General features: G+C 41.2%; 1 protein-coding gene across 1 annotated transcript in view; it reads left to right on the top strand.

Annotated features, from left to right (window-relative positions):
• The window catches only part of LOC308109457 (multiple PDZ domain protein), a 46,266-nt gene that overhangs the window by 5,470 nt on the left and 14,491 nt on the right, over positions 1 to 26,305 (top strand). The window contains exons 10-33 of the mRNA XM_080463025.1: positions 449 to 540; positions 911 to 1,124; positions 1,402 to 1,476; positions 2,094 to 2,173; positions 2,359 to 2,505; positions 3,318 to 3,503; positions 3,678 to 3,839; positions 4,269 to 4,478; positions 6,574 to 6,744; positions 9,077 to 9,200; positions 11,110 to 11,308; positions 16,629 to 16,913; positions 18,422 to 18,616; positions 19,186 to 19,363; positions 20,796 to 20,906; positions 21,270 to 21,335; positions 21,747 to 21,818; positions 22,298 to 22,397; positions 23,587 to 23,795; positions 24,199 to 24,290; positions 24,367 to 24,496; positions 24,740 to 24,832; positions 25,559 to 25,633; positions 25,743 to 26,087. Of these exons, the coding sequence (XP_080319151.1) occupies positions 449 to 540; positions 911 to 1,124; positions 1,402 to 1,476; positions 2,094 to 2,173; positions 2,359 to 2,505; positions 3,318 to 3,503; positions 3,678 to 3,839; positions 4,269 to 4,478; positions 6,574 to 6,744; positions 9,077 to 9,200; positions 11,110 to 11,308; positions 16,629 to 16,913; positions 18,422 to 18,616; positions 19,186 to 19,363; positions 20,796 to 20,906; positions 21,270 to 21,335; positions 21,747 to 21,818; positions 22,298 to 22,397; positions 23,587 to 23,795; positions 24,199 to 24,290; positions 24,367 to 24,496; positions 24,740 to 24,832; positions 25,559 to 25,633; positions 25,743 to 26,087 (3,611 nt within the window). The remainder of the gene's footprint in view (positions 1 to 448; positions 541 to 910; positions 1,125 to 1,401; positions 1,477 to 2,093; positions 2,174 to 2,358; positions 2,506 to 3,317; positions 3,504 to 3,677; positions 3,840 to 4,268; positions 4,479 to 6,573; positions 6,745 to 9,076; positions 9,201 to 11,109; positions 11,309 to 16,628; positions 16,914 to 18,421; positions 18,617 to 19,185; positions 19,364 to 20,795; positions 20,907 to 21,269; positions 21,336 to 21,746; positions 21,819 to 22,297; positions 22,398 to 23,586; positions 23,796 to 24,198; positions 24,291 to 24,366; positions 24,497 to 24,739; positions 24,833 to 25,558; positions 25,634 to 25,742; positions 26,088 to 26,305) is intronic.

The following is a 26,305-nucleotide window of genomic DNA, read 5'->3' as shown; positions in this document are numbered from 1 at the left end:
GTAAATTTTTATGCTGAAATTTGTATTGATATTGTAACTTGTTCAATCTCTAGTTTTTTTTAGAAATTAATAAAATATTTTAATAGAAAATAGCCGCTTTATATGTACTTTTGATTACATAAAAGTCTTCTATATGTAGTTTTTCACAATGTGTTTGTCTGATTTCTTTGTCGCTATTTTATGTGTCTAAATTGAATTGAATCCTTGCTATTGACACGATTAAATGGTTAAAAAAATAGCTGATAATATCAGTGTTCCCATTGGAAAATCTAACCAAGTCTTACAGTGCAAGTTCCAATGACTCTCCCCCCCTTACAAAAACAGAACTCAATAGATTGTGCTATTTATCCAATAACCATACTTTTATCTCTAGGTTATATTTAATTCAAGCTATGCAATAGTACTTGTACTTGTTTTACTTCTGTTTCCCTCTGTGGTTTGTGCTCAGTCTACAGTGCCGGTGTGATAGTGAAGAGCATCGTGAAAGGCAGCACTGTGGATCAAGATGGACGCATACACATCGGAGACATCATCTTGTCTGTGAGTTCTGCTCTAAACACAGCAGATGGCTTTATAAATATGTCCTCTGAAGTCAAAGACCTTGCTGTTGAAAATATTCTCTGTTGATTAAAAATTTGTAAGTTTTAACACAACTGGGGATTCAGCACACAACACTCCAAATCATTAGCACTTCTATTATCTTGTGCTTCTCCTTCCGAATTGACTGTAAGTCCTGATGGCTATTGATTTCTTTTCAATCCTTTGGATATTTTCTTTGCCCGTGTTTGCCTCACCGGCACAAGGTTTATTCTTTGCACAAAAGCATTGCCTCTGCCTGCATCACGTCTTCTCCCCCATCCTGGGGTTATTTTCTCAGCCGCTCGCTCTAAACGTCTCCGTCCTCTCTCAGGTGGATGGGGTGAGCCTGCAGGGTTGCAGCGAACAACGTGCCATGGAGGTGCTGAGGAGGACAGCCCCGCTGGTCAGACTGAGGCTGCTGAGGAAAGCCGTCCGTTTGAGTCATATCCTGCCCCCGGTTCCGCCGCTGCAGCCCCTCCGACATTCCCACAGCTTCCATGAAGGCAATCCTTATAAAGTGGGCCTCAACAAGATTCAAGAGACAGGTGCTTTTTGCGGCTCAGTGGTCTCAGTAGATAAACACTTTTAAGTAACTGAACAAATTAAGAGACTTAGTGTTTGCACTAACACAATTCTGTGATGCAGCGTCCTCGGAGGTTAAATCTGATTTTCGTGCTTTGCCTTGATAATGAATGCTACTACCTCTTGAAGGTTTTCTTATTCTCAAACGCTTGCATGTTTTTGTCTCCTCTTGATAGCACAAGCCTGTTTGTGTGTACATCTGTTTGGATGTGAGCTCAAACGAGTTCTTCTGTCTCACAGGAATATGCTCTCTGCGTGAAATCTCCCGTCGAGCAGTATACGCCAACAGACGACCCCGTCACGATTCCAGAAACGGTAAGCTCCCCTTCCCATACTGCACTGCAGTCTGGAAGTGGATCATGGGACTTAGTCAGATATGCTGATTGGACTCAGAGAACAGCGATGTGCCAGTGAAGCATGCTCTTTGATGGGAGTCTATTTATAGTATTGTGCAATCATGTGTTTATCCAACTCATTCAGCTCATTCCAGATGATTTGTCTCTCTCCCCGCCTGCATATATGACTTTATTTAGACGAGAATTTTTTGGGCTTGATTAGAGAGCACAGTCAAATAAGCCCTGATTGCTGTGAGGCTTTAATAGATGAATGAGAAAACATTATTTTGCCAAGAAATTACAAGATGGGGGGATGTGAATAATCATGCCTCTGTGCTCGTGGTGCGGGTGTTTGCATGCGTGCGCGTCTGTCTGAGTGGATGTGCGCTGACACCCTCCTTTTTCCACAAAGAGAATCAGGTTGTCATCCTGCTTAATTCCAGCCAAGATTATGTTTTCATATAGGAGCACCCTGTCTACTGATTTGATCATGTAGAGCTTGGAACTATGCCTGCCTGTGTTCATATCTCTTTGTGTAAGTGATATGATGATGATTTTTAATGCCTGTGTGTGCGTGCGTGTCTGCACATTTAACAGGTGTGAAGCTGACTCCATCAGAGGAAGAAAGCCTGAGGAGGAGGTGGCAGCATGCAGTTGGGCCCCGTTTTGAAGTGATAGTATGTCTCTATAATGAAGTTAAATACTGATTATGTTTTCACAGTGAAGCCTAAAAACATTATAGCATCGGATTTTCTGTTTGTGTTCTCCCAGCATGTCGAGAATGACATGCAATTCACTTTTTTCACAACGTTTGGCCACTGAGCTTTGCTTTCTTGCTTTTCTTGTCTCCATCTGTATTTAGGTGTGTCAGTTAGAGCGCTTCAGTGAGACAAGTGGCCTCGGCATTAGTCTGGAGGCTCGGGCCGGACATCACTACCTTTGTTCTATTTTGGATGAAGGGCCTGTTGGCCAAAGCGGCAAGATCTTCACTGGAGACCAGATACTGGAGGTAAAGCGTCCAGAGATTCCCAATGTCATGTTTACTTTGAAATATATCAAGTCATTTAAACTACATGAAGATATGATCTTTTTATTTTGCCCTGTCACATGAGTGTCATAGAATCTGTGCTATTTTCTATTTCTATGATAATTAGACAACAGACATCACAATTTCCTCCAAACCGTGCACTATAATTCTGTGTTTTGGCTCGGCTATAGACCGCAAGTCATAAGAGAGTGGGTGTGAGTAAGAGTGCTTCTGTACATGAATGCCTGTGCTGTAGGGAAGAGTTTGTCCTCCTCCTCATCCAGTGGCCGAGTTCGTGCACCCACACATATCACTCTTCCTGATGAGCAGTCTCATTAACTCTCAGATAAATTGCAGTAACTTAACATGATATCGGGACCAGACTGCATGGTTTGTGTCCTTCCTGTCTTTGGAGAGAAGCGAGCAAACAGCTGCGCTGCAGCTCAGCCCTTTGATTTCCTTTAGATGAAAAACATTGTCACACAGCTATTGTTCATCCCTTGCTGTAAATGAGCCTCGCTCGATCTACCGGCCACTTTCAGCTTTAATTGTCCGTGCTGTGAGTTGATGTACTGTGGCCACTAATTGGTCAATGATTCTGATACTCAATACTGTAATATCAATAAAAATTGGATATTCTTGGAGAAGCTTGCAAATTTCAGTCTTTAACTAGGAATAAACAGTGAAGTAAATCCAAAGATGCTCAATCCTCAACATACTTAATCATCAAATCTCTGACCATTGCAGTAACTATTAGAAAATATTGGTTTATATAATCTGTATCTTCCTGGCAGGTAAATGGGATCCCTCTCATCGGTGAGACACATAAGGAGGTGGTGAATGTTTTGAAGGAGCTGCCGATGCATGTGTACCTTGTATGCTCTCGTATTGTGCCCCCTTCAATTCCCGACAGCGAGGAGGAAGACGATGACGAGGTCTGCTTCACCCTTAAAGAGCTGCTGGCTGAGTTCAATGATAAGGTGAAGAAGAGGGGCTAAGCAATATAGCTGAAATAGTTTTTCTTCAAAAATATATGAATCACATTTTTTGTACTTCTTTTCACCTGAATTTCCATGTGAAATGGCGCTCAGCAATGCTGCGAACACGCTCTTTTTTTTCCCCTGAATCCTCTCTATATGCTCTGTTTGTCCCAGTTGGACCAGGGCTGTGTCATCCCCTGTCCTACAGCTGAGGACATCACGAAGCGTGGTGTGCCCCCCATGTCACCTCCTCTGGCCATGTGGGAGAGAGACGCTCAGGTGGTTGAGCTGGAGAAAAGCGAATCGGGCCTGGGCTTCAGTATTCTGGACTACCAGGTCAGAGACATGGCCCTGGGCCTCTCTACAAATAGAGCAGACTGGAATGTGAGAATATCAGTGTGGAGTTGGATGAGGTGAACACAGAAGTGCATTTCTGTATTCTACAGGGAAAGTTTTTGGTATGTCTTGTATTTCAGCACTAAACTGCTGAGATTGAAAAGTGTTCTTTCAATTTCTGTTTTATACTTTAGAGTAAACCACATTTTCATCTACTTTTGAGCAAAAATCAATCTTAAAGCTTTCAACCCATAAAGAAATATTATGTGCAGCTGTTTTGCCAGTCTGTAAAACCAACCAATCTATTTGCTTTTCATTTGTCGATTCACTCTTTTACCTGCATTTATCTTTCCCTGTGCTTCACATGTATTAAATTCAGCACGTACATTTTCAGTAATACATTCTCTCCTTCCTTATTTACAATCTTAGGATCCAGAAGATGCCACCAAAACAGTCCTGGTAATCCGGTCCTTGGTGCCTGGAGGGGTAGCAGATCGTGACGGTCGCCTGCTTCCTGGTGACCGGCTCATGTTTGTTAATGAAACTGACCTAGAAGGGTCCAGCCTGGATTATGCTGTGCACGTCTTAAAGTCCACTGGCTATGGCCCTGTCCGCATTGGAGTTGCCAAACCCCTGCCGGTATGTGAAGAAGCATTAATTAATCATTCATTTCAAACTGCATCCAATGAGGTTCACCCATGTATCTATATGCAGTGTAAATATTTGTAAGAGACATAAGAATACATTTTGTTGAATCTTAGAAGGAAAGTGTCGCAGAAAATCATCCATCATGATTAGTTGTAGTTGATACTGCCGTGTAATTCCAATAATTAAAGTAGGAACCAAAATTAGACAACATTGTGATAATTGAAGAGGGTGCCAGGGGGGAACTGAATTATGGAAAATGTCATAGTTCCCAGAACAGAAAGCACAGAGGCTGCTGCTAAAAACTTGTAGTGCACATAATTTGCTCTTTATGCAAACCTTGCATATAGAGGTGAACAGACAGTAAGAGCCTCTCATTTGGCAGAAGTATTATCTGCAGAATTACAAATGACATTTCAGCAACTGCTCGGGCAGTGCAAATGACATTGAAAGTCCAGGAATAAAACTAGTGCTCACAAAATGGCACAAAACTACAAGACGAGGTTTGATGTCAGAGCATTCTCTATGAACGCAATATTGTGCACCGAGTAAAACAAATAAAAATGGCACCTAATGTCATGAAACTGCCAGTAAAGGAACATGTCAAAGCAAGACTGAAGATAGTTAAAAATTACATTTTCGGAAAGTTAATATGGTTTATTTTTCTTCTGACGTGAATCCAGTACAGCATTCTTTTGAATCGTTTTATAGTTGATTTAAACCATGATGGGTAAAAGGCATCACATGTGCTAAAAAAGGGCCACATAGACACTTAAAACAAATGGTAACTATTTCTTAAGATATTACCAGAAAATGATTTGAAAAAAAGTACATGCAAACACATAAGAATGTCAGTTTAAAAGACTATATTCACTTTGGCTGACTGCATTAAAACCTTGGCTTTTTATCCATTTCTCACTCGTTCGGGATGAAGCATCTCCCAAGACATAGGAAGTTCCGTTGATGTGATTCAATTCACTTTGCGATGCCTACCACATGAAAGAATGAGAATATGCATAGACATGTTTGCTGGACAAATGGCTGAAATGAAGACGAATGTGTGATTTTGGTTGATAGTGAAACAATGAAGGTGCTTTATCACACAGTACAAGCATGCGGGTATCCAAAAGATTCTATTCAGTCTATTCGGATTCAGTTTATAGTTCATAAGCTATGGTGACATCTGTGCCCACAGACAAATTTACATCGTACAATAGACACTCAATACAAGGCTATTCAGTACAGCAGCTCCTCTGGACATTCTGCCTTTACAATGGCTCAGTTTTCCTTAAAACTGTCACACATATTTTACTTCATATGTTTAATACTGAAGTTGCATATTTAACCAATCAACATGGCGTGGCAGAATATTAAGAGCATCTATTTTATGGTGCGCTCCAATGCAACCCCCCCACCAACTATGACTGCACTAATGAAAAATAAAGTAAAGTTATTAACTTTCTGACCGTGTCAGCAAAATATTAAACATTGTAAATGTCAAGAAGTAACTTTCACAACAGACCTGCTGCATTGGTTTGCAATGCATTGTAGCCGTGTGCTTAATGAAGTAGCCCTTGAGTGAGGAGCATAATATTGCAAGCTTAATGTATTCTAAGACCTATTAATTTAAAAGAAACAGGTTATACAGTAGGAATGTAATGCTTTTTGGGACCTTGCTTTGTCAAACAAATGCTTCCTCATCGAAAAATCTTGTAATTATTATCCCAGATATTCAAGATCATTATTTCAGTGTATGTTTTCTCTCAGAAAGTGCAGCATTTTCCCTCTTGCTTGTTGTGGACTGTGGCTTAGTAACAAGGTACAAAGAATCCAGTTACAGGCCTCCTGCATTTTTAATGCAGCTGAGAGATGAACACAATGCTTGACCACACTACAGATGGAGAGAGAGCGAGATAGGGAGAGGAGTGCGCGGTGTCTAATTTACAGTCACCTTCTTCAGCTGGTTTGCTTCAATATAGGTTTAGTTTTGATGCAAAAAGCTGTTGTTGTTTTAGTTTGTTTAGTTTTTTTTCACCAGTTGGTTTTTAGAAACTGCTCAAATTAAACTTTGGAATAATTGCCCCCTCAGCTGGAACTGTGTGGCGGTCTAACACCCATCTCAGAGAGGAGCACACGGGCTTCCTGCGATGACACCGACAGCCACACTCAGGTCAGCCTGCTAGCCGAGGCAGCCGAGGCGAACACCAACGCCAACATTTACAACTCCGAGGACAACACCATCAACCAGCTGTGCTACACGGTAGGTCACCCTGTGGATTTGTTGGGTTTCTCTCTGTAAAAAGAATTGCATTTTGTTATCTTTGGTGCGATATAAATAAAGTTCAAAGTTGAATCCAAAATAAAATAATCACCAGTCACAGAAAAAACTAACTGTTTTTTTGGGGGGAAAGTTTATGGTTTATAATTCCGTTCTCACTTTTTTTTCTCCTTTAGCTTTTGTAGAACTTTGTGCGTTGCTCAACAAATATAAGCGCTATATGAGGTCAGCTGCTACCTACTACTGCAGAATTGTTCATCCATTTATTTGACATTTACAGCACCCGTTTTTTTAAATACTCGTTGGGGTAGTGAGAACTGAAATGGATTTTTTAAGTATTATTTGTTTCTGGAATTAAAAAAATATATATATATAATAAAATATATATATATGTTTAGTTGTACATTCATTTGTGTAATGAAAGTAATGTTTTATTGTGAGTTAGAGCAGCAGTTTAATAGGCTGGACTGGCACTCAAACACAAAAGAAGCAATACTCATTGCCACGCAAACCTGAGATTCAGCGGATCGCCATTTTAGCTGCTCTATAAGAGATTACCATGTCAGCGTCTGTTCTCTCAGGAGCTCCGAGCCATCTGTATCAGTATCACTGGGTCACGGACAGAGAAAGTGCTCGGTGTCAAAGATTTGTCCCCGCATTGTGGCCTAACTTCAACCCCTATTGATGCAGCCTTTTGTATTTGCTTTTGCTTAATTACCAACAATTGGCTCTCAATGGGAAGTGCTTACGGCTTGTTCTCCACTGGCGCGTGGTCTCGCAGAAGGGCATGAAGTTCTTTCTTAAGTCCTCTCACACACGTACACACAAAGAAACTCAGAGCAAGTGTCAGAGTGTTTCCATCAAAGACGGGCTTGTTGCAAAGGTAGCTTCTGAAGTTTGGTGCTGCTTGTACTTTGTGTGAAGGTTCAAAGAAGATCTCCTCATTGACCTTTTTCTTTGAGAGTTACCCAGAGGGACATAAGGAGTCTACCTCTGCATGCTTTACATTCCAGAATTACTCCAAAGGCCTTCACCCTCGAGCGTCGGTAGCTGTCTGAAAAAAAACTTTTTAAGCGTCACGTAACAAATCTAAGAGCTTCAGTGATAGTTTACGTGCCAGGTTAGGTCTTTATAATACTTGATTACTTTCTGAAAAGACTTCTCTTTAACTCCTGTCACGTTGGTCTTGCAACACCCGACTGACCTGATAGAAAATGTCTTTCTGATGATAGTTTGCACAAAAATTCATCTCCCAATTTTCAGTTGAATTGCAATAGAACTGTAACAGGTAACATCTTTATCACCATGAATTCCTACCAGCGAGTAATTTTTGCTTCTTGACTGTTCACGAGTCAGTTTGGAAGAAAAAAATAAAAGACTATGATTTAAAACTAGGTGTCAGTAGGTGCTGTTAATTTTTCACTCTCGCTTTTTTATAGATTTTATTGATTCATTTCAGAGACATTAGGAAGGAATTAGATATCTGGACAACACGGTTTGTAATAACTCACAGTTCATCTTGTGATATTGTGAAAACAAGTAATCTGAATCTTTATTTTTTAACCAAATGCCTGTAAAATTATTCATATCCTCTCTGGATTTAGCTGTAATTACGTTTAATTTTTCATGACTACACTGTTAACCCGCTAAACTAAGACAATGATATCCGTGCTAAATATTGGCTCATAAACATATCCAGAGATGCCTTTTAATATGCATCCTCTGTTCTTATAGAAATATAATCACATCTTTCTATGATCAAAGACACAAAGTTGGATATGTTCAGAGGTTACTCTCTCTCCTTCAATCAAAGGTGATTAAAAAAAATTATCTCTGGAATAAAATAATGGTATACAGTATATTATGCCTGTTCTGTATTGAACTTCAAAATACAACAACAAAATAACGGCTGTCTTTTCAAGTTCAAGTAGACGCTCTCATTTGTCCAGACCAGGACAGTAAATAAAAGAATAAAAACAGTAATTCGGTTCTATTTTTGGTGTTTTGTATTGGGTAAAAAGAAATGCTGCTCTGGCATGCGTTCCCTCTGTTTGAGTAGAGCCCGCCATAAGGGGGATTATGTTACATGCAGCAAAGTACTATAGTATTCTGCTCAAAGCACCAGTCACTTTTAAGACACGCCTGTACAAATGAACTTGTGAAAACTCCCCAGCCCTAATGGACAGGATGTGAAAAGTGGACATGTCCAGGCGGGAGATGACATTTGGCTTTGCAAAGCCTCCATATTAACCTTTAACTCTTAATCGCTTATTTGACGCCGTACTCTCATGCGCCCTGTTGTGTTTTCTCTCAGAGAACCCAGCTGCGTCATCGCTACGGTATCATGGAAGATGACAATGGGCAGCAAGCCCCACCTCTGCCCCCCCGCACCAGCTTTGAGAGGACAATAACTGTTGTCCGGGGCAACCGTAGCCTTGGTATGTTCTCCATCTTTCTCACGGTGATGGTGTCTTGGTGTGTGTACGTCGCAGGCATGGCGATAATGACACTGATAGGCGGTGGTGATGACGACTGGCCAGAAGAGGAGTTGTGAATTGATGTGTTCTTCACATCTGAGAAAGGAGATGACCGTCTGTATGTGTGTGTGTGTGTGCGTGTGTGTTTTCGTGCGCGTGCTTGTTTTAGAAGCTAGTGAAGGGATGTAAAAATGAAATGAACAATTTTAATGTCAGTGCAGACATGTATATATATATTTTTGATCCCTCGACTGGAGAGTTTATCGTTTTAACTGCTCAAAGCATGAGTCCTGAATTGGTATATTCAAACATGACAGGGTGGCTATAGGGTCCTACGATTTAATGTAGGGGCACCATGCCAAGCAGAGCGAAGCAAACTCATTTGTAGTGTGAAGGTGGGCTCTGATAAGGCTCCACACTACTTGTGTGTTTATGTGAAGGTTTTGGACTGTGTAAATGTCCTTAGTTAGAGAAAAATTAAGATTATCGACAGTCTGTGTATCAATGAATGTTGTTTGGTTTTTATCTCTTTAAAATATTGCAGGTCTGGTTTCTTGGTAATCCAATTGTGGAAGGTTTACAAGAATTCCGTTATTGGTTTTGGAAATTTCAACATATCTAAAGAAAAAGCTTCTGCAGAGCAAGAAGTAATAATTTACGTCCACAAAGTTTATTATGGAAGATTTTCTATGACCTGGCACAGTATTTATCTGTGCTACTTTCTCTATTTTTTAGGTGCCATGTACAATAATATATGTCGTTTTGTTTTTATGCCCAGTATTGGAGACGAAACATACAGTGGTTTGTACTTTAAAGTCTGAATGGCTTTCAGAGCAGGTTGTTAAAAACGGGCTTTAAGGTTTAAAAATGGGTCTTTTCTTTCTTGCCTTGCTCATCTTAAACATGACTGAAAACAGCCTATTCTTGTTTTTAATTGACGTTAACCTGTTGCACTTAAATATTTGACACGAGAAAGAATAGTACAGACATTTCAGATCTACAATGAGTCATTGTTCAATGTTCTTGCAGCAGAGTTTCTTATAGTAAAATGTATTTTCATGGATCTGTCATCATAATTTATCATTTTAGATTTTTTTTTGAGACATTCAGAATTATTACCTTTAAAGTTCCTCTGATGTCTTTGAAATGTGTGTCTTCTGTTAGTCCTGTCAGTGTCGATAGCTGTGTCTCCACTTGATTGTATTCCAGGCACTATGATTGTATTGTAATTTGAATGTAATAACAAAACAAAAAAAACAATAAACTATTTATATGATCCAAAATAAGTTCAAAGTCATTTCTTTGACCTTTTTTTCAAATTATGTACGACCATAGTGTTGTGGATGTGCCTCGTCGTGACATAGCGATCTAGCATGTTAGCGCCGTAGCCGTCTCCCTAATTAGTCGCAGGACTTCCTTGTCAGCTGTGTTTATGTGTGAGCGCGAGGTACACGCCAAGGATGTGTGTGAGATGCTTGATTTGCTTGGTTCTGCCTGTTTGCATTAATGAAGTGTTTGGGTAATCCACCTCGTGTCCAAATTAATAATGCCAAAGTCAGGTGTGTGTCCGACTGGCATGTGTTCCCACCTGTCGTCACTTGTGCCCTCTGACCTTTACGAGGAGTGAATGTGTCCTAATGTGAGTGTGACAATGAAGGATGATGCTGTGTAAATGTCAAGCATGTGTAGCCATGTCTGTGTGCTAATCTGCCTAGTGTCTGTCTTGATTATGCCACCGTCGGGTGTTTGTTTGGGCGACTGTCTGTCTGTTTGGCATGCAGTCAAAGCAGCCTTAGCCAACGCTCCACTCACCTGTGCCTGTGTGTGCTTGTGTGTGTGTGTGTTTATGTGTTTGTGTGCACGTTGGCAGGGATGTCGGTGAGTGCTATCAAGGACGGCTCAGCCATGCTGGTGCGCAGTGTGGTCCAGCGTGGCTCTGTTAGCCAGGATGGCAGGCTGGGGGTGGGGGACGCCATCTTGGCCATCAACGGAGAACCTACCTCCAACCTGACAAATGCCAAGGCCAGGGCCATGCTCCGCAGACACTCTGTCATAGGGCCAGAGATGAGGTGAGGAGACAGCTACTGCCCCGCAGCATTGCATTACGTGTAGACCTTTATACTGAAAAACATTTAACTGTTATTGTTAGATCACCATATAACTCACACAAATCTTCTTTAGGGTTTTTTTTTTTTTTTTTTTTTTTAGTCCACATCACATACTGTAACTGCCTCAAGGTCACCTGTTCTCAAGGAGTGAGTGACTGGAAGTGTAATACTGTCATTGTCTCTCCGATACACCAATTACCGCTTTAGCCTTGAAGTTTTATAACGAATGTCGAGAAGAAAAACAAACTGCATGGATATGACAAACCTAAAGTGAATTTCAACACTAGTCTGCTCTCATTTGTACCTGGAAAGACTTGATAAAAATTCGCTCATGTTCCAGGACACACTGATGATGCTTCTGACATGCCATTCCTGTGAAGCTTGTTTGCCTTCAAGAATGTGGAATATCAGACGTGTACCAAATAGTGCAAATTACTAGAAGATAGATATTTGATGGAGTGCATGTCCTGAAAACTTTTGAAAAGGAGGCTCAGTCTTTAAGGAAAGATACCACTATTATTCTGGCGAGGGGCTCACCTTGACTTTTATTTGAAGACTTTATCATGATATATTTTTGCTATTGTACTACTTCTTAAGCTTTGCAATCTTTTTTGAATCTCCTATTTACTTATTTACCTTTTTTTTTTCACCAAATACAGATGTATTGTTTTGACAACTTCTTTCACCAACATAAAAACCAAAAGTAAAAACAACGCAGTTCAGGATAACCACAAATATATTTCAAATTTACTGTGTTTTACCAAGTAACTTTTTGATTAGGAGTCTGAATGTATAATTTTTTTTGCTAATCATAAACTAACTGGTTGAAATCAATGAGATTTTGGGGCCCTGCTTCATAAAATTAGCCTTATTCAAAAGCAGTGATGTCGTATAAAATAATCATAGGTCACAATAATAAAATGTTAACTTCAGTCTTCACTTATATAGCACATCTTATCACTTCAGCAGTGTCAACACACTTCACATGATCCATCACATTCACCCAAGCACTTACGCAATCACACACCATTGAGATCCATCCGGCTCTCTTTGTTTCAATATAATGCCTTCAGGGAAACTTTAATTAGGCAGGGTTAATGCTAATGTCATTAGATCCTATGTGCTTATCCTGCTATGACAAGCCAAATCATCTGCTAATAAAAAATTAAGGCCTATGGTGTTAAACGCTTGAAGACACTGACACTGCGCATTCACACTAATGTTCACCTCTTCTGACTCATTAGACCTTGAGTCAGGTTAATGCCAAGGGAAGCCTCCACAAATGAACCACCAAAAATGATAAAGGTGTCACTGGCCAGCTTAATGCAGCAAAACCATTGGGTCACAGAAATGTCAGTGAAGCACAGGCATCCGATGCCCGCACAGTCTCCATAACAGATACACAACCACAAGCACTTGCTAGAGTGGGCTATGTGAACACACAGACAAAGGATTGCAGAAGCAATGCAGTTGAGAAAAAAAAAGGGATTATGATTAGCCGCAAAAACGGTATGAGGTGTATGCAGTTTGTCATGCTTGAGCTATATCTGTGTCAGTTAAATGGCAAGATTCCTACAGTCACTCTGATGGAGTTTCAGAAGCCCCTTGCAGAGATCAGCCTTAAATGATGTGGTAACTAGACCAAGGCTGCTCCGGAGTAAAAAGCATATAACAGCCCACTCGAGGTTTCCCAAGTCATAATTAAAGTAGTAAAGGAAAAATGATTCTCTGGTTCGATTCTCCAGCACAGCTTTAAGCACTGTGACTGATGAACCTCTGACACTGCTCATCTTCTGGCTAATGCCGTCCCGATAGTGAAGTATAACAGTGGAGAGTGACAGCATCTTGCTCTGCGAATGCTTTTCAGTGATAGAGGTTGGTGTAGTGGTCAGAACTAATGGAAGGATAAATGCAGCCAAATGCAGAGGAGTGCAGAGTGCAGGTGACATGAGATTCAGGCGATGGCTCTCCTCCTTTCAGCACGACTGTAACCCAGAGAAAACTGCGCTAGCAAAACCTTTCACCTTTCACTTCACATCCGAATCAATTCATATGAATAAAGCTTTGCTGGCAGGAAAGCTTCAACAATATATTTACAAGGCGATCGGAATTCAGATTATCCAAAATACCTAATAACCATACAATGTGAATACGAATCCCAAAAAATAAAGTGTCCTTGAATGGTCTAGCTTTGGCCCAAGGTCAGACCTCATCCCTGTAAGACATCTGTGGAGAGACCTGAAGATGACCGTTTGTGGAAATTTTCCATCCGAGCTGGCAGAACTAGAGAGAATCTGTCAGTTTGAGGGGCTAAACTGCAAGAATCCAGGTGTGCAAAGCTTAGGCCAGCCTTTTGAAGTCGTGGTTGCTTCCAAAGGTGCATTAAAAAGGTCTGAATTAAAGGACTCAGTCTGGGCTTTTGATTTTAAATGATCACCTCCTTTTAAAAAAGTAAGTGATAGATTATATTGCTGTAAGTGTTCTTTTATTACTCCCACAGTGGGGAAACGGCATTGAAGGGGGTACAATTACAAGAATATTTACACATTATAGAATTATGTGAATTTGTGTGTGTTTTTGTAAATATTTGTAAATAGTTTTAGACACCAGCCAAACACTGGAAAAGTCGACTTTAAGATGAAAAACCAAGTTCCCTCAGTTCACTATTACTCCTTAGTGTTCTTCTATAGTAACGGATCATTTTAAAAGCATAAACTGGGTTTTTTGAACAATTGTTCATCTGCATTGCTACAGAATACAATTATTAGTGAAAATGTTAAAAAGATCAAATTTCAGATGAACTCATGAGCAGTTTTTATTATGTTAATCTTTAAACACACACAAATCGCGCTCAAAAAGGAACCAGAATAAGTGGCTGGCTTTCCGTACGATGTGGGTGGCATTTTTGCATTAAACCCCAACCCTTTATTTAGTTGGGTTATTTAGATTGCATCTGTGTGTGCGTCTTTCTGCCATGTCAGTTTAAACAGTGACGCTGGAGAAAAACACCAAGGCCAGAGACTTCAGATTGGGTTAAACACTGGAAATGTCTTCTGGGAATGCAATCAGCCACTGAAAAATAATTGAATACCCCCTCACATTTTTTAGATCCACCCATGCAGATCTGTGTTACTGGAATGAGTGAGTATACGTATATCCTGAGCGATGTGCAACCTGTCATCACAAACATGACTTTCACTGCATCGTCACCGATAAGTGATCATCCCCATCGCCGCCTTGTTTTCGATGCTGCAGTCACAGCTGACTGAGGCACTACAGTCATGTTAGATTAGATTAGATAATGAAATTTTAAAGATTGCCTGAGGGTAAATTGGGTAAATTATTACTTGTTCTAACATCAGCAGTTATGGCTTCACATTGACAGTGCTTGTTTGTCTGATTGGAGATGCGCCCCACCTCCACCACCCTGCTGCCCTGCAAAACACCCACTCTCTCTTTCGCTCCCTCTCTCTTGCTTGTACAGGGGCACACACACACACACACACACACACACACACACACACACACACACTGGCTTTCAATGGTCTAACCTCCAAAAACACCTTTTTCCTGCTATGGGAAATATCTCTGAATAATTCATCACTCATCTCACCTTGAACAGTGTGCTTCGGAATAAAAGAGCGTTTTAAAGAGCCTCTCATAGATGCACACACAAATACGCACATGCGTTTCGTCTTTCCCTTTCACATCCACACACACACACACACACACACACACACACACACACACACACACACACACACACACACACACACACACACACACACCAACAACACGCATCTGCACACACTCGCTCACACTGCCTGCTCCTGACAGCACTTCAGACAAACTAAGAGTGAGTGGAGGCAGATGAGTTGCTTTGGCAGCCTCGGAATAAGACACATAGAAGGGTGAGGGCTTGTCACTATCAAACTGCCTCTTTTGAGACAAGACAGGCTGTCCACATGGCTCAGTCGCAACAGCTTGGAGTAAAAGACCACTATATTCAATCTACCACCCTGAAATGAAACAGAGAAATTGGCTCTTTCAGCAGATTCAAACAGCATGACTGCCAGAAGCGCCACACGATGTAACAAGAAGAGAAATGGAAGTGGGAGTGAGGGGGTTTTAATGATGTCCTTGACATCTTTTCCGTCACAGCATAGAGAGACCTGGGTTTATGCAAAACAAAAACTATTGGATTCGTCTATAATCACAAGGGGGATCTTCATACTTAAGAGAGCGCTCGATAACTTTTGACAGCAGCCTCAGCGATTGTTAAGAGCAGTATTTTGTTTTTCGAATTTTAAAGTTAAAGATTAAAAAAAAAAAAAAAAGAGTAAATTAGTGGTTGCCAGTGAATGATAATCTTTTTCAGTCAGCAATTTCCTATAAGGGGTTTACCACAGCGTATCATCTCCCACCTGCTTCTTTGAACCTCTTCTTGCCTGACAGCTCCATCCTCCATCCTTTTCCCTCCATAGCCGTCATCTTTCCTACATCCATGACCAAACCATCTCAACCTCGTCTGGCTTACTTTCCAACCAAACTAGAATGTCATTTAACTGTATTTCTGTAAATCTGGACTGGCATTGAAGTCCAATTAATTAAATGTATGTGTCTTTTACACATAAATACAGATAGTAGATAGTAGACAATTGGTGAGGCTTAAATCATCAGCATTTACAGAGATAAACTTATGTTTTATTTCTCGCAGAGTGTTAGAGAAGCTTGATATCACTCCCACTGTGCTGCTCAGCCTCAAAGACTCCTGGTAGTTCCCACATCCAGCCAAGAGTTTAAAAAGAAATGTCTGGAAGTCCCATGAAAACAAAGCATGTATTATCCAATATTTGTTTTTGGTTTTGGTTTTTTTTCCATGAGCTGAACACGTAGTTCATTAAAATTAGTAATATTTTGGACATTCTGTCCGTAAAATCCTACCGGTTTACATCTCATTCAAAAACCCTGAAGTGAAATCATAGTGTTGTTTGTCTCCTCATCGAATCTTGATAAGACAAGAGAGTACAAGTAATTTTTCAGCAATTGATATCCCATTTAAACCCTACTCTACAATCGTCCTTTTATCTCCTGCAGATCTGATTATCAATTTATCATACAGGGATTTCATTCATTGCTATTGTGGTTTTCGCTGTTTCTTAACATCCAGCGGTTTGGTGATAAGCAAGAATTCAAATGAACAAGAAGTGATTGATGCTGTATTTGTTTTTACCCTCTCGCCTCACTTCTTCACCCACACCCCTCCATCTCACTTCCTCAGAGTAACCTATGTCCCAGCTCATCAGGTGGATGAGCATCGTGTTCGCTTGTGTTTGCCTCCTCTGGCATCAATCGCCACAGACAACGGCTTCACGTCGCCCACCGCTCCGACTCCCTCTCCAGAGCCTTCGTCAGACCCGAGCAGGTCGTCCAGTCCCCCGGCTTCCTCCACACTAAGACTGTCCTCCTCAGTCAAATTTAAAGCTGTGACTCCAGACCCAGCAGTCAGAGCTTCCACTTCATTCACAGCTCCCCTCAGAGGTCCAACCACAGACTCAGACTCCAGGTAATGTAAGATGCAGTGGTCTCAGCCTATTATTTATGGTCACCTAATCCCTATTCAAGCCCCAGAGTGCAAGATAAACCTGTCTAAGGGTTTATTAGACTTCAAGGCTTGAGCTTTATTACAAGTTGATATGTTCACAGTTGAGAATTCAGACTAGGAAATAGTAATACATTTCAGGCTGTTTAATGTTGTAACCTAAGGCTTTTGATTTTTGGAGCAGTCATGGCTTCATTCCTGTAGCACATCACTCAGTTACTGAGTAGCGTAAGTCATACTAATGATCTGAGCTATTGTCTGACACTTGAGCAATTAAGCATATCCATGAGGAGACAATGTGTTTCAGTATGCAACCAGCTGAGGCTGAGTCTCTTCCAGTCCGTATTTTCTCCTCTCCATTCTTCTCAGTGGTAAAGGCAAACGCTTCTCTGAATGTTGAATCTCTGAGTTATATTTAGCTGTTCGCTTATGGATCTCAGTGCTGACTGTCAGCGAAAATGAATTGTTTCGCTTCTGTCTGTCCCTGCTTTCACTCCATCTTTGTGCCTCTGCCTTTCTCCTCCCCCTCTCACTCCCATTTCGCTCTGCAGCCTTTTCTTTACTCTTATCTTTCAATACATTGTCTTTGTCTCTTTCTCTGTGTGTGCCCACATCTGTCTTTCATCTCTCCCTCTCACTCATCTGGGTCTGGCCGTTTTCACTTCACCTCATTTTCCTTCCTCTCCTCCCTGCCCGGATCCTTTCCCCCTCCCCTGGCCGCTCTCTTTCAGCCCTGGTGGAGCCATTTGTTCTGCCCTCTTCTGTAACTTAACTGGCTATACGCTCCTGCTGTGCAGATAGCACCACTATCACTCACATCCATGGGCTTATTAAAGCCCTTCACCGTTAAACATATTCATGAAAAATTCTCTCCTTCTCTGCCTCTTTTTTCCACACTTACACACAGTTTATATACACACAGTTACTCTATACGGAATATGTGTTAACACAAGTACTATGCACACACACACACACACACACACACACACACACACACACACACACACACACACACACACACACACACACACACACACACACACACACACACACACACACACACACACACGCACGCACGCAGGTGCCCACACATCCTGGCACACAAATACAGACACACAACACATGCACATAAAGACACTACCTTGCTATGATCTCGCTTTCAGGTAAATGTGTATGCTCAGGTCTATTTCCACCGAAATCAGTGTATCTTCTCAAGGCCCACCAGTAAAAGTTCCAATAAGTCATAATATGACTTATAGCCTGAGACATGGGACATGAGACATAGGACTGTCATATGTCTCACGTGTCCATACCTGAAAAAAACTGTAAAGTACTCCAGTATACCATGTTAGCCGCGGTCATTCTGCATGTGTATTGTCGTGTCATGGTATTCCCAACATAAAATGAAGGCAGCAGTTAATGATTGTTCGCAATGTTTGTTAATATCTTTCTGAACGTTTTCTCATTATTAGTTGGAAAATTCCCAAAACTCCACCTCTTAAAAACAAGGGTAAAGAAAAAGATGACGAGACCATGCAGAAAAAGACTGAGGTTAATACAGATGGGAAAGTCCTAAAGCCTGACGTGGAGATAAAGGTGGATGGAAAAGAAAAAAGAGATGAAGAGCTTTATTCTCATGCCACCATTTCCTGGGATCAACCAAAAAGGTTAGTGAATCTGTGATGTCTGTAACAATTGTCTCAAGATTTTATTCAAATTTTCCATTTTCTGCTGGTGTATAAAACTCTACCCATGATGCCCTATATCCATTCTGTTCCAGCAGAGGCTTAGCAAAAGCCTTGTGTGTTCAGGTTATGTTCACAGCAGGGGTAGAGCAGCACAGCAGACTCAATACATTCATATTTCTTAGCCTTAGAGAGAGTGACTCCTTTTTCGGCATGTATTTATTGCTTTAATAGCTGTGTCCCACTTGGATAAATCACATACAATGCACAGAATGCAAAACAATAATAAAAAATGCTTTTGTGTCTCTTTGGCAGGTATGATATTCCATTGTTTTGACTTAATCGCTAAAACTCTGACAGAAGAATAATATACCCATTGGATTATTTCTCCTGCTTGTGCATTTTGGCAGCAGCTTTTTAAACTAAGTAGGTCCACGTGAGGCATCAAGAAAAAAAAACAACACACATTCATCACTGGGTCTGCACTGTAAATAAGATCTTCCGCTCCACACTATGTAGAGATGTTCGATGCTTTCTGGTGGATGTTTCAGCGTGCGGCTGACTCGAGCACCCGGCCAGTCCCTGGGTATCAGCATAATGGGAGGCAGAGGTATGGGCCGAAGACTGAGCAGCGGAGACATGATGAGGGGAGTCTTCATCAAGCACATCAGCCCCGACAGCCCGGCAGCACTTAATGGCACCCTCCAGACTGGAGACAGGATACTGGAGGTGTGTGTGTGTGTGTGTGTGTGTGTGTGCGTGCGTGCGTGCGTGCGTGCGTGCGTGCGTGCGTGCGTGCGTGCGTGCGTGCGTGAGAGTGAGTGAGTGAGTGAGTGAGTGAGTGAGTGAGTGAGTGAGTGAGTGAGTGAGTGAGTGAGTGAGTGAGTGAGTGCGTGCGTGCGTGCGTGCGTGCGTGCGTGCGTGCGTGCGTGCGTGCGTGCGTGCGTGCGTGCGTGCGTGCGTGCGTGCGTGAGTGAGTGAGTGTGTGTGTGTGTGTGTGTGTGTGTGTGTGTGTGTGTGTGTGTGTGTGTGTGTGTGTGTGTGTGTGTGTGTGTGTGTGTTTGAATAGCAGAGAGAATGACAAGAAAATAAGGTGCTGTGTTTTATCGCTGCATGATCATGTGTACACACATTATATATAGTCTAAATATGTGTAATGTGGTGTTGATGGTGTCCCCACTGGATTAAATTATGATGATATGATTATATTATATAGTAATGAACCATTCTGTTGTCTTCTAAAAGTTATTATCGGTCTATCACTGGTCAAAGGTTGAGGTTCATAGTCTTTATATGATACACGACCTAACATTACCATACAGCTATAGCCTCTTCCATTACACACAATACAATCTTGGTTATTCATGTAATAATTCAAGCAACAATTCAGAGCTTAGAATATTCACATAGAGGTCAGAAGTTTTTCGTTAATGTTCACACTAAACATCCCAACATGTAAAATGTGTAGTCACAGTGATTTTTCACTGAGGGGGTTGATGGGTTTTGACGTGTTCATTTAGTTATTTCTGATCTCAGGGGCTTTCATGCACAACTGTCTACATTGAGATTTCATGAGAAACAAATAAGATCAAGCGTTCAGTAGAAATGCATTATTGATGAGGGAAGCCAGAGGAGAATGCTCTAACTGGATGGACCTGACAGAAGGACTATAGTAAGTTAGATAGCTCTTTGCTGCAGTGCTAAGCACAGCGGCATCAGAATGGACAACATGTCCAGCCATGAAATGGATGGGCCACAACAGCAGGAGACCTTGTGAGTTTCCAATCTTGTCAACCAAGAGCAGAAATTAGAGGCTGAAGTGAGACACAGACATGCCAAAGCTGGGCAGCTGAAGCCTGGAAAAACATGCCATCCTGCTGTATTAGAGTTGAGCTGTGTGCACAGGATTGTGAGACAAAAGAAAATTGTCAACTGTCAGAACTTTTGCTGTATAATTTCGCTGCGGGGCTCTCTTTGAATCAGGACGACTTCGGGCAGTGTTGCACAAAGACGAATTGTTTTTGAAAAAAATGTATTTGGATTTACTTACGTTGGCTCATTAAAATATAGCTTTTTCTTATTTTATTTATTTATTTATTTATTTAAACAATGTAATAATGTACATTTGTAACCTAATGACATTGCATTCAATATTTGCAAGGTGTGTGGTGTGGACCTAAGAGATGCCAGCCATGAAGAAGCAGTTGAAGCCATCCGCACGGCTGGAAATACTGTGATCTTTCTCGTCAAGTCTGGAAAACACAGATCCCAGGTACTGCGTGTGTTCAAATAAAACAAACAAACAAACACATAAATGCATACTGCAGTGTACCACATACCTTATAAAGTATGAATGCATTACATTGGATAGAATTTGAATCTCTTAATGCTGCAGACTCCTTCACGCTGCATTTCAGTGTTCAACAAATGCAAAATGACCGTGCAGTTGGAAAGCCACACTAAAAGTTTCAACAATGTTGTGTGTGGGTGTTTGTAACATTAAAATGTCCTCTGGACACAAAGCTTACTGTATGCAAGTATGTTTGACAGATAATAAAAGGTATCGCCAACACATCTATGTTTCATAGTTACATTGATATTCATTTGCCTACTCTACATCTTGTTTCGCCCACAGTCTCCTGCTCCCATCAGCCATGAAAGACTTTCTCCAACAGCACCGTCCAACTCACACAGCAGCAAGGTAACACAGATTCTCTTGATACTCACAACCTTATAGATGTTGTTCGTCTTAGAGACAACTGTGGGAAGTGTGGTGTGAGTTTTTGTTCCAGCTTTGAGCTTCGATCACGACCCACTTCACATACATTACATTTTAAATGAATACTAGCTTACAAAATAATTGTCAGGTAATTACATATTTTGTTTTTGGACTACAGTTGTGAGTCAATGAAGTCATTTTATTCGACTTCTGTTCCTGCAAAGTGACTGATGTATAGCTGTGTATGATTTGAGTGTATCAGGAATGTTCTGTATATACTACATTATATATAGAGGGATGAGTCATAAACCCTTACATTGCGATCCAAAAACTGCGCTTAAAAGAGACTTTCTGAGAGGTGAACTATATTTGTGTTTCCCTACATTATCCCAGGAAACAGAGAATCTCAGTGGTCTGTTCCTTAGTTTCTCCCCAGCAAACCCCTTTACACCCACCCCCTTTAAGGTTGGTAACTGTGTGTGTGTTCGTCTGTATGCGGTTTGTGTGTGTATATCCATGCATGCGTTGCGCAGCTTTGCATTTGCATCGAGCCCACTTCCGAAAACTTAATTAACGTGCATATTTTTTGATAGAACCCTTGTAGTTCAAAGTCCCTTGCAGATACCTTGTTTGTTTAAACCCCTTTGTTTTTCTCCCTTTGATGGAGATGCAAAACTCTAAATAGACAGTGCATTCTTTTGAAGTTTTTTTTTTTTTTGTATACTTGTAAGTTAGTTACAAAATAATGCATGATTCTGGTCATCTTTCATGTTATTTTTAGCTGACATTAAAACTGTGTTCATTAATTCATGCCGTTCGTCAGTTTTTCCCCACTGCTTCATCAAGCCCGCCGAACAAGCCTCAGGGGTAGTCCAACGCATGCCCGAAGGACCCCTGAGGCATCCCAAACTCTGCCTGTTCAATAATGCAAAATCTCTCCCAAGGTACCATCACCAACACCTGATAGAATGGATCGGAGAAGCCCCATAAATGTCACAACACCAATCTCCACAAGACCTGAAGAGGAGGACGACACAGGCAGGAGTAAGTCTGCATCATAAAGACGTCACAGAGATATACTGAAGGATCCTCCAAAGCCCAAAGGAACAGTAGATTTTGCAGCATACCCAAGTCTCAAGAAGAGAAAGTTGTAGTACTGATAAAAGTGTCTCCTGGTCCTTCCTGTTGGCACGACTCAGAACATCATTCAGTCAAATTATTACCACGTCATTCACATGTGATACCAGCTTCTCATGCACAGATTTCTATTGTTGCACGTGTGACTTTTAGGTTTTGGGTACGAGGGAAACTTTCCTCTCTTCTTTGGCAGGAAAAAAAGTTCTTAAAATTTTACCTGTTGTTTGATTTGCTCAGTGCACTTGTTGCCCTGTGGAGTTGTCTTGTAAACAACCAAAGTTTCTGTTTACATTTCATGTTACTCATTGAAATTCACACGGTGTATCCTTGAGGTCTAACAAGCATGCCTTTCTTTCTGCATTTCTTTCCTTTTGCAAAAGGGATTTTTCATTTATTTTTTTATTATTTAGCTTTTTCTCAAACCTGTATTGTTTGCCAACAAGCAACCTTCCTCCTCAGTGCCTTTGTCGGCCTGTTGTTATCTGGAGATCGCTGAAATAACGTCAAACTGTTGACAGGAAAGTGTAATGAGCCCGTGTGCACATGTGTCCTTGAGTTATTCCGCATACACTGTGTGCACAGTGTCAAGAGTGGCTCTCAAAGACAGAAGATGCCCTGAGTGCTCCAAACTTCTCCAGGGTACCAACATGTGTTTATATACAGTATGTGCTGCGCAGTAACACGAAAACAAGTATTTATATGCATTGTTAAACACAGAAAATGTTAACACCTTTGCACAAACGTACAGATAAATAATCACACATTCATTAAGTCATTGGCAGAAATATGTACTGTTGTTCCGTACGTGTGTGTGCACATACCGAGACAGCTCATCGTGCCCTGCCTACATTCAATCAAATTTTACATGTGGATTATACTGAAGCACAAACATTGCACACAATACCTCTCCAATAACATGACTGACATCCCCTCAAGACAAAAGACAACGCACACACTCACACAGATTCTCCTTAAGCCATAACCCTTTGCCACATGTCCCCATGTGTCAGCCATTACTTGTACTGTGCCACTCAACCCATCTTGTACTTCTAACACCCTCCTGTTTTTGTTTTTTTTTTAACTCTGCCTTGTCCAGAAAAGATGCTGCAGCGCTATGGCAGTCTGTCCGGAAAGCTCCAAATGATTGAGCTGGAGAAGGACCCCGCGGCCCACGGCCTGGGAATCAGCCTCACGGGCAACAAGGATGGCTCTCGAGCCCGCATGAGTGTGTATGTGGCACATATAGACCCTCTAGGACCTGCTGGTTTAGATGGAAGGATACAGGTTGGGGACGAGCTACTGGAGGTAAGAAAGAGAGTGAACGGAGGAGATCTTGAGATAATTAGTTAGCAGGGCAGAGACAAAATATTGTAATAACGGAATGAGATTTAAGAATGGGGAGACAAAACGTCCAATTCAAAAATGAAAGGAGCTGAAGAATAGCATTGGGTTTGTGGGCTGGGGGCATCAATGAATAGAGATTGTTCAGCACCTTCACAGTAGACTTATCATACAAATTACCATTTGAAGGATGGTTGGTGCTGGCCCAGTTTTTATGCAATGAGCAATCGCCTGTGAGAGATGAGAAAGATGAGGAGCGCCTCGAAGCAGGGTGGGGGAAGTGAAGGTGGAAAAATAGCGTGGAAATTAATGAAATAAAAGTGGATTTCTAAGGAGTCAATTTTTTTTTTCTTTCTCTCTCTTCTAGATTAATGGCCAAATTTTGTATGGCCGGAGTCACCAAAATGCTTCCACCATCATAAATAATGCTCCATCTAAAGTCAGGATCATTCTCATCAGGTAACATTGACGTTACTGGGTTTTGGCTCAAACACTGAGCAACCTGCTCACTGCTAACTGCTCGTTGTTCTATTAGAAACAAGGCAGCTCTTGGTGAAACAGTCCTGGGCTTGAGACGAGAATGCGAGGACACGGTTGACTTCCAGACAGACGCCGCCTCGTCTGAAGGATTATCCCGGGGAGTTGAACATATTACCCTACCTCAGGTACAATACCCTCAGCTTATCCTGGATTCAACCACTCCCCTCCTCCTGCTGATCCTTTGTAATTGCTCGAACAAACAGTACAGTGGAAGCTTTTATCTATTGTGCTTTGAGGCAGAAACACAACATGGAAACCCTTTGAAATCACTGTCAATATCAGAACAAATACAGATGGATGATTTACTTATATTTGTGAGGAATTTAATAGTATAAGTTGATGGTTTATTTCCTCAACTCTGCCTCCAGGATGAAGTAGGTCTTGGTCTTTGCCTGGCAGAAGACGAGTCCAAGGAGGGGTTGGTGGTCCGGTCCGTCATCCAGAACGGCACTGCCAGTAAGGTGTGACATCAGTCAACATCATTATCATGCTTTATCTTCACTCATACGATAAACAATTTATTTACACAGGGGTTCATTTCATGCATTCATTGTTAAACTTTTATTGCAAATTAAACAGTCAGTTTCTCCTCAAGTGAATTGATTTTTATTTCACTGCTGTTTTATATTTCTCACCTCCTATCAAAAGTCTATCAAGAGTACATTTCTGAAATCCTCATTTTATAAATACAGGCTTTTGTTTTGCGTTTCATGCGAATAAATCTTGGATTAATAAAGTATATCTATTCTATTCTAATCTATTCTTTAACTATTTTTTGCAATGTAAAACTGCTGTGATGACCAAATTTCCCCATGTGGGATTAATAAAGTCTTATCTAATCTCTAATCTAATCTAATCTAATGCATTCTAAATTATTGGCTATCACTGTCATCATCTGTCAGAACAAAGAGGCGATTATGAGCTCCACATTACTGTACAGTTCATGCTCAAGTGGCCTGATGCAAAGGTCCTAGTGTATCTGCATTTTACATATATTTAAACCAGATTACCCTTCAAATGACAATTGCTCGGATTTAAAGCAGTGTCGTCATGTACTAATAAGCTTTCATGTACAGCCCTAGGCAATAGTTATTCAGATATTTCTCCAGAGGGCATATTTGATTTATTATCTCACTTCCCCTCAATATTCCCTCGCAAACATTTTTTATTAATGCTTCTGTTTGCAGGATGGAAGAATAAAGGTTGGAGATAAAATCCTCGCAGTGGGTGATGAACCTTTAGCTGGACTGTCAGTGGACAAGGTTCAAATGCGTCCACACACCCTCACACACACACACATTTTGTGCAATATGCTCTTCAAGGTCACGTTGATTTAATGATTTATGACTCCCCCGTCTTCTTTGTATTCAGGTGTCCAGTTTGATTCTCAAACACCAGGTCACTGTCAAGCTTTCCATCAGCCGTTCCAAGAGTCTCTTTCCCCTCTGTCCTCTACCTGTCCCTGCAACACTTTCCCTGCCGTCCTCGCTCTGTCCTTCGTCCTCCCCTTTCCCTCCGGTCTCTTCCCCCTCCTCTTCGTCCTGCAGTGCCTTGCAGACCTCTCCAATTGAACAATCTGATTGGCTTGGATCTGTGCCTGCAACCTCTGACCCTGCGAGCTGTCCAGTGGCTGCTGGAAGAGAAACTACCATCGAGATTTGTAAAGAAAACGTTGGCCTTGGTCTCAGCATTGTTGGAGGGTGTGACACTCTGCTGGTAAGAATAACCATCGAATCAACTGCATGATCACCTCATTGATTCAATGATTGGATATTTCTAGGTAAAGATGAACTCGGGTCATTTGTTGATGATATGCAAATCAATTACAGCTTATTATTAGGCGTTCGATATGGTGTGTGTGTATATGAGCTCGATTGATTGGAGTAAAATAGAAACTCTTGTGTTGAATATGGTCCTGTACTCAGGTGTGATTT

This window comes from Lipophrys pholis (genome assembly GCF_963383615.2).
Source record: "Lipophrys pholis genome assembly, chromosome: 5".
NCBI classification, from domain to species: Eukaryota; Metazoa; Chordata; class Actinopteri; order Blenniiformes; family Blenniidae; genus Lipophrys; species Lipophrys pholis.
Note: the sequence above shows the minus strand (reverse complement) of the source record. Positions and strands in the feature narration are given on the sequence as shown.